Raw genomic sequence first — 7,448 nt, 5'->3', positions numbered from 1 at the left:
GGAGGGAGGATGAGTGTGTGTGTGTGTGTGTGTGTGTGTGTGTGTGTGTGTAATCTAGGGCTGGGCTGGTTCTGTGGATAAGATCGGCCTGTGGAACAATGGGAGGATGGTGCTGTCACTGAACCCATCAGGTCAAGGTGAGACTAATGTACCCTGCCACACACCAAACTCCAACCCCCTGGCCAAGCCCTCATTTCTGTACGTAGATACACAGATAAGCTGTCTATTAAAGACCCCGTTAAGTTTTTCAAGAAACCTCACACACTCAGAGACACGTTGACGGACACTCAGAGACAGATACACAGACCGACACACAGACGCAGACATACTCGGACACAGACTGAGCTCGGATTCCTATTGTCTACCGGCATAGTCTCGTTTAACAGTCTGATTCCAGGTGCTGAGATGACCCGAGGAGTTGGTAACCGGAGGAAAGTTAAAGTGTACGTGGTAGTGATATCGTTCCTGTTAACCGTGCTACTACAGCACACACCCACTGCGGAAGCCATCGGTGAGTACCACCACGTATACCCGTCTCTAGGTTTCCTTTACGTGTCCATAACACCGACAGCAGGGGGAATCAATGTGTCACTGTTACAGCATACTATGGTGCCATTGTAAAAAATACGTATGTTACCTCCCGTTCCTTCAGTAGAATAATGGCAGGACAACAGTGGACATATAGTTGTGTACGGGAACCTAGTCTGTCCTCCGTTGATCTTCCTGTGTACCATAGATGTTGTGTGTAGCGTATAGTAAGCCTGAGGAAGTGTAGACTGTGTGTGTTTTTGATTTTTGTTTTAGAAATATGTGCATGACTCACACAAGAAAACTTTTGCATATTACAACTTGTTGTTTAAACAACAGACTAAATTGTCTTGACAGTCGTTTAATTTTTTTCTGCTGACGATGGATCTTCGGTCTAAAACACTTTCTCCCTGTCTCTCTCCGTGAGCATGTTTGGTTGAGTGCAGGTAATCAAGGCTATGTCACAAATGGCAGCCTATTCCCTACATAGTGCACTACTTTAGACCAGGACCCCTATTCCACAGACCATTAGGCTGTGAGAGATTGATACTGTTCAGCTTTAGTACGCTTCTGCTCTGTAGCCAGGACCCACAGTCCTCTAATGGACATAGTCATTAACTCTGCTCTGTAGCCAGGACCCACAGTCCTCTAATGGCCATAGTCATTAACTCTGTTCTGTAGCCAGGACCCACAGTCCTCTAATGGCCATAGTCATTAACTCTGTTCTGTAGCCAGGACCCACAGTCCTCTAATGGCCATAGTCATTAACTCTGTTCTGTAGCCAGGACCCACAGTCCTCTAATGGCCATAGTCATTAACTCTGTTCTGTAGCCAGGACCCACAGTCTTCTAATGGCCATAGTCATTAACTCTGCTCTGTTCTGTAGCCAGGACCCACGGGTCCTCTAATGGCCATAGTCATTAACTCTGTTCTGTAGCCAGGACCCACGGTCCTCTAATGGCCATAGTCATTAACTCTGTTCTGTAGCCAGGACCCACGGTCCTCTAATGGACATAGTCATTAACTCTGTTCTGTAGCCAGGACCCACGGTCCTCTAATGGCCATAGTCATTAACTCTGTTCTGTAGCCAGGACCCACGGTCCTCTAATGGCCATAGTCATTAACTCTATTCTGTAGCCAGGACCCACGGTCCTCTAATGGCCATAGTCATTAACTCTGCTCTGTTCTGTAGCCAGGACCCACGGTCCTCTAATAGTCTTTCACTCTAAAGCTGCTATTAGCATACGCTCTTTGAAAAAAGGTTTCCAAAAAGTTTATTTGCGGAGGGGGATAGGGTTCTACCAAGAACCGTTTTCATCAAAATAATATTTGGGGGGAATTCAAGGGTTCTTTGTAAGGTAAACGGCTCTACCGTGATGGTTATAGGAGGAGGTGTGATGGTTATAGGAGGAGGTGTGATGGTTATAGGAGGAGGTGTGATGGTTATAGGAGGAGGTGTGATGGTTATAGGAGGAGGTGTGATGGATTATAGGAGGAGGTGTGACAGAAGCACCAGATCATCAGCAAACAGTAGACATTTGACTTTGGATTCTAGTAGGGTGAGGCCGGGTGCTGCAGACTGTTCTAGTGCCCTCGCCAATTCGATTATTTTTATTTTGTTGATTTATTTAACCTTTATTTAACCAGGAAGGGCTCATTGAGATTTAAAATCTCTTTTTCAAGAGGGTCCTGGCCAAGAACAAGTCATTACAAAAATTACAGACAAACAACATGAAAAAGCTACAAGTAATCTAGTAAAAACCATAGAATTCACAAGAGTATAAAACAGCTAATTAAAAACATTGACAGGTCAGGGAATCAGTCTCAAGATCATTCATCAGTGATTTAAAAACACCAATCGGGACAAGTTCTTCCAGTTTAAAAGTATTTTGTAAGGCGTTCCAAGACGATGGTGCAGAGTATATAAAAGACCTTTTACCAAATTCATTTCGGGCATTTGGATCAGTTAGCAGGATAAAGTCCAGCGAACGAAGAGACGACCCACCACATTTCTGATCAATAAAAATGCCCAAATAAAAAGGTAGTAAACCCAAAATGGCTTTGTAAATAAAAGTATACCAGTGCCTGAGCCTACGAGTGACTAGAGAAGGCTAGCTAATCCTGGGCTAGCTAATCCTGGTATACAAAGTGCAGTAGTGCATAAGGATTTTGCAGTTTAAAATAGATCTCAAAGTGCCATGGTAAAGAGTGTCAATTGATCTCAAACACTGAGCGGAAGCATTCATATATAAAATATCCCCATAGTCTAGTAAAGGCATAAATGTAGCTGATACTAGCCTCTTTCTGGCTTAAAAAAAACAGGCCTTATTCCTAAAATAAAATCCTAATTTCAGCTTCAATTTTTTGTAAGTTGTTGAATATGTAATTTAAAAGAGAGGCCGTCATCAATTAAAATTCCAAGATATTTATATGAGGTTACAACTAGGTGAAAGGTTCAGAGGTCAATTTCTTGCTTTAGAAAACACCATTAGTTTAGTTTTGTCAGTATTGAGGATAAGCTTCAATTGACACAAGGTATGTTGAACAGTATAAAAAGCAGTTTGCAAGTTCTGGAAAGCTTTTGTAAGAGACGAGGCACAACAGTAAATAACAGTATCATCAGCATAAAAATAAAGTTGCGCATTTTGGACATTTTTGTATAAATCATTTATATAAATAGTGAATAAGAGAGGACCAAGTACAGAGCCTTGAGGCACACCATTAAAGACAGACAATTTAACATACATGGGCAAATAAAATTTAGTGCACTGAGTTATATCAGACAGATAGTTAGCAAACCATGCAACTGCATGCTCTGAAAGACCTACACTCGACAATCTCTGCCTTAGTATAGCATGATCAACTGTATCAAAAGCCTTAGAGAGATCGATAAAAAGTGAGACACAGTGCTGTTTTTTGTCAATCAGTGATATCATTTAAAACCTTCATCGCTGCTGTAATTGTGCTATGCTTCTTCCGAAGTCTGATTGGTACATTGATTAAATAGAGTTACTAAATAATAACTCTTAACTGTTCACTAACAAGGGGTTCAAGTATTTTCACCAGGGGTGACAGCTTTGAGATTGGCCTATAATTATTTAAAAGAGTTGGATCTCCCCTTTTAAAAGTTGTAGGACAAATGCTGATTTCCAGATCTTTGGAATTTCATTACATTCCAGGGTTAGATTGAACAGAGATGTAAGTGGTTCAGCTATGAAATCAGCTGCCAGATTTAAAAAGCAGGGATCCAAAAGATCATATATATGTTGAAGAGGTTGGGGCTTAAACTGCATCCCTGTCTCACCCCACGGCCCTGTGGGAGAAATTTGTGGGTGTTTTTGCCAATTTTAACCGCACACTTGTTGTTTGTGTACATGGATTTTATAATGTTGTGTGTTTTTCCCCCAACACCACTTTCCATCAATTTGTATAGCAAACCCTCATGCCAAATTGAGTCGAAGGCTTTTTTTGAAATCAACAAAGCATGAGAAGACTTTGCCTTTGTTTTGGTTTGTTTGTTTGTCAATTAGGGTGTGCAGGGTGAATACAAGGTCTGTCGTACGATAATTTGGTAAAAGGACAATTTGACATTTGCTCAGTACATTGTTATCAATGAGGAAATATATGAGTCTGCTGTTAATGATAATGCAGAAGATCTTCCCACGGTTGCTGTTGACACATATCCCACGGTAGTTATTGAGGAAAAATGTGTCTCCACTTTTGTGGATTGGGGTGATCCGTCCTTTTGTTCCAAATATTGGGGAAGATGCCAGAGCTAAGGATGAGGTTAAAGAGTTCTAGTATAGCCAATTGGAATTTGTTGCCTGTATATTTTATAATTTCATTGAGGATACCATCAACACCACAGGCATTTTGGGGTTGGAGAGTTTTTATTTTGTCCTGTAGTGCATTCAAGGTAATTGGAGAATCCAGTGGGTTCTGGTCGTCTTTAATAGTTGATTCTAAGATCTGTATTTGATCATGTATATGTTTTTGCTGTTTGTTCTTCGTTACAGGGCCAAACAGATTGGAGAAGTGGTTTACCCATACATCTCCATTTTGGATAGATGGTTTGTTGTGTTGTTGTTTGTTTAGTGTTTTCCAATTTTCCCAGAAGTGGTTAGAGTCTATGGATTCTTCAATTACATTGAGCTGATTTCTGATGTGCTGTTCCTTCTTTTTCCGTAGTGTATTTCTGTATTGTTTTAGTGATTCACCATAATGAAGGTGTAGAGTCAGGTATTCTAGCTCTCTATGTTTTTGGTTAGATAGGTTTCTCAATTTCTTTTTTAGGTGTTTGCATTCTTCATCAAATAATTTGTTTGTTGTTGTTTATTTTCTTCAGTTTTCTTGTTGACATTTTTACATTAGGGTGAGAGGTCAAATATACTGTTAAGAATTTCTACTGCCAAGTTTACACTATTACAGGGGAACATTTTGTACAGGAAGTTGTCTAAAAGGGATTGAATTTGTTGTTGCCTAATTGTTTTTTGGTAGGATTCCACACTACTTTCCTTCCAACTATAGCATTTCTTAATATTATTCAGTTATTTTGGCTTTGATGCCTCATGATTGAGTATTGCTCTGTTTAAGTAGACTGTGATTTTGCTGTGGTCTGATAGGGGTGTCAGTGGGCTGACTGTGAACGCTCTGAGAGACTCTGGGTTGAGGTCAGTGATAAAGTAGTCTACAGTACTACTGCCAAGATATGAGCTGTAGGTGTACCTACCGTAGGAGTCCCCTCAAAGCCTACCATTGACTATGTACATACCCAGCGTGCGACAGAGCTGCAGGAGTTGTGACCCGTTTTTGTTGGTTATGTTGTTATATTTGTACCTAGGGGGGCATATGGGGGAGGGAATGCTGTCACCTCCAGGTAGGTGTTTGTCCCCCTGTGTGCTGAGGGTGTCAGGTTCTTGTCCGGTTCTGGCATTTAGGTCGCCACAGACTAGTACATGTCCCTGGGCCTGGAAATGGTTGAGCTCCCCCTCCAGGATGGAGAAGCTGTCTTCATTAAAGTATGGGGATTCTAGTTGGGGGATATAGGTAGCACATGGGAGGACAGTTTTGTCTGTTAAGATAATTTCCTTATGAATTTCTAGCCAAATATAAAATGTTCCTGTTTTGATTAATGTAATAGAGTGAGTTAGTTCTGCTCTATACCAAAGTAGCAAACCCCTTGAGTCCCTTCCCCTTTTCACACCTGGTAGTTTGGTGGATGGGACCAGCTCTCTGTAACCTAGAGGGCAACCAGTGGGTCTGTCTCCTCTATACCACCCACCTGGTAGTTTGGTGGATGGGACCAGCTCTCTGTAACCTAGAGGGCAACCAGTGGGTCCGTCTCCTCTATACCACCCACCTGGTAGTTTGGTGGACGGGACCAGCTCTCTGTAACCTAGAGGGCAACCAGTGGGTCCATCTCCTCTATACCAGGTTTCTTTGCAGGATGACAATGTCTGTACTTCGATTTCTTTGGTGAAGTCTGGGTTTCTGCTCTTTAGGCTAAAGGCAGATGACCTCAGGCCTTGGATATTCCAGGATAATATAGTGAAGGCTTTTTGTTCCATAGAGTGTCCAATGTTGTTGGTCGTGGTTTAGCCTCAGGCCAGTAAGTGTGAGCAGAGCCTGCTGAGCATCTGGTACATGCCATTGGCTTGGGCTAGTGTAAGAGTGGGGGTTGGGCCTGTTTGCCCGCTCACTACCTGGGTGTATGTGTGACTTCCATGATGAGGCCCTCTTTGGGGGAATGAGGTGGGCAGGAGGGGCATAGGTCTAATCTGAGGGGGGCCTAAATGGGGTGTGGGCATGGTTGACTTGGGGGTGGTGTTGTGGCCTGGATGTAGGTCCTCTCGGCGTGGGTCCTCTATGTGTAGGTCCTCTATGTGCAGGTCCGGGGGTCCCGCAGGTCTGGGAGAGTGTCTCGATGGTCTGTTGCTCCTGTGTGAAGTGTTGGGGCTGCGTTTGAGAGTGATGTCCTTTAGGGTCCAGGTGAAGATGGGCCCTGCTGCCTTGTAGAGGTGGATCTGGTCATAGAGGCTGTTCAAGTCCAGGGTGGAGTGGTGGGCCAGGAAAACATTTGGTTTTGAGGCACAGTCATGGGAAACAATTGCGTTTACCCGCTGTATGGTAGCAGGGTGGAGATAACCCCTTGTGCGTTGGAGAAAGTAGAATAAGCTTTTTCAATCAATCACTTTCAATCACCACAGTGCTGTGGCCACCATTTTCCTGCTGTGCCCTCAGGTCATTTGTGCCTGTGTGTTTTATTCTGTGGCTGGGTGATCCAGCAGTCTGATCCTCTCCTCTAGTGCTCTGTTCTTCTCCTGATCCTGCTCTTTCTCCTGATGAAGTTGTCTCACCACTTTCCAGAGTGCAGATATGTCTCTCTCTACCTCCAGCTGGTCTGGTTAAGAGAGTGTTGTTGTGCTGGAATGTTGTCTGGGTCTGTGCTGACTGAAGTGTAATCACCTGCTGTTCCACCTCTACCTGCCTTACCTCCAGCTGGGTAAATGTATTCTTCATTTCAATGAGGGGGTAGTACTCTGTACTTTCCGCTTGGGGTGGCTCGTCTGTGAGGTTATATAATGAAGAGGTCTGGTCTGACCCGCTCTGGGTGGGGGGCATCTTTCTCAAGGGAGAGCTTCCCCTGCTGGTTTAATTCTTTGATCAGGTGAAAGTCCAGCTGAGACTGTTTGGGGTTGTTCCTATCCCCTACCATTACTGTTCCAGACTTATAGAGATTTATATTAGCTGACTCAGAGTCCTCGTTGTCTGGAGTCAAATTGAATTTAGGGCAGTTAATTCAGCAAGTTAACTCAAACAGTTTGGAGTGGGGGGGATAACTCAAAACAGTTTGGAGTGGGGGCTGTGTGTGTGTGTGTGGAGTGGGGGGGTGTGTGTGTGTGTGTGTGTGTGTGTGTGTG

General features: G+C 43.4%; 1 protein-coding gene across 1 annotated transcript in view; it reads left to right on the top strand.

The window, feature by feature from the left end:
* The first annotated feature begins 215 nt into the window (after positions 1-215).
* The window catches only part of oit3 (oncoprotein induced transcript 3), a 26,678-nt gene continuing 19,445 nt past the window's right edge, over positions 216-7,448 (top strand). The window contains exon 1 of the mRNA XM_042301384.1: positions 216-511. Coding sequence (XP_042157318.1) covers positions 406-511 — 106 coding nt within the window. The 5' untranslated portion in view covers positions 216-405. The remainder of the gene's footprint in view (positions 512-7,448) is intronic.

Source organism: Oncorhynchus tshawytscha, linkage group LG19, assembly GCF_018296145.1.
Source record: "Oncorhynchus tshawytscha isolate Ot180627B linkage group LG19, Otsh_v2.0, whole genome shotgun sequence".
NCBI classification, from domain to species: Eukaryota; Metazoa; Chordata; class Actinopteri; order Salmoniformes; family Salmonidae; genus Oncorhynchus; species Oncorhynchus tshawytscha.
The sequence above is the reverse complement of the archived record's forward strand: the minus strand, read 5'-3'. Positions and strand labels throughout refer to the sequence as shown.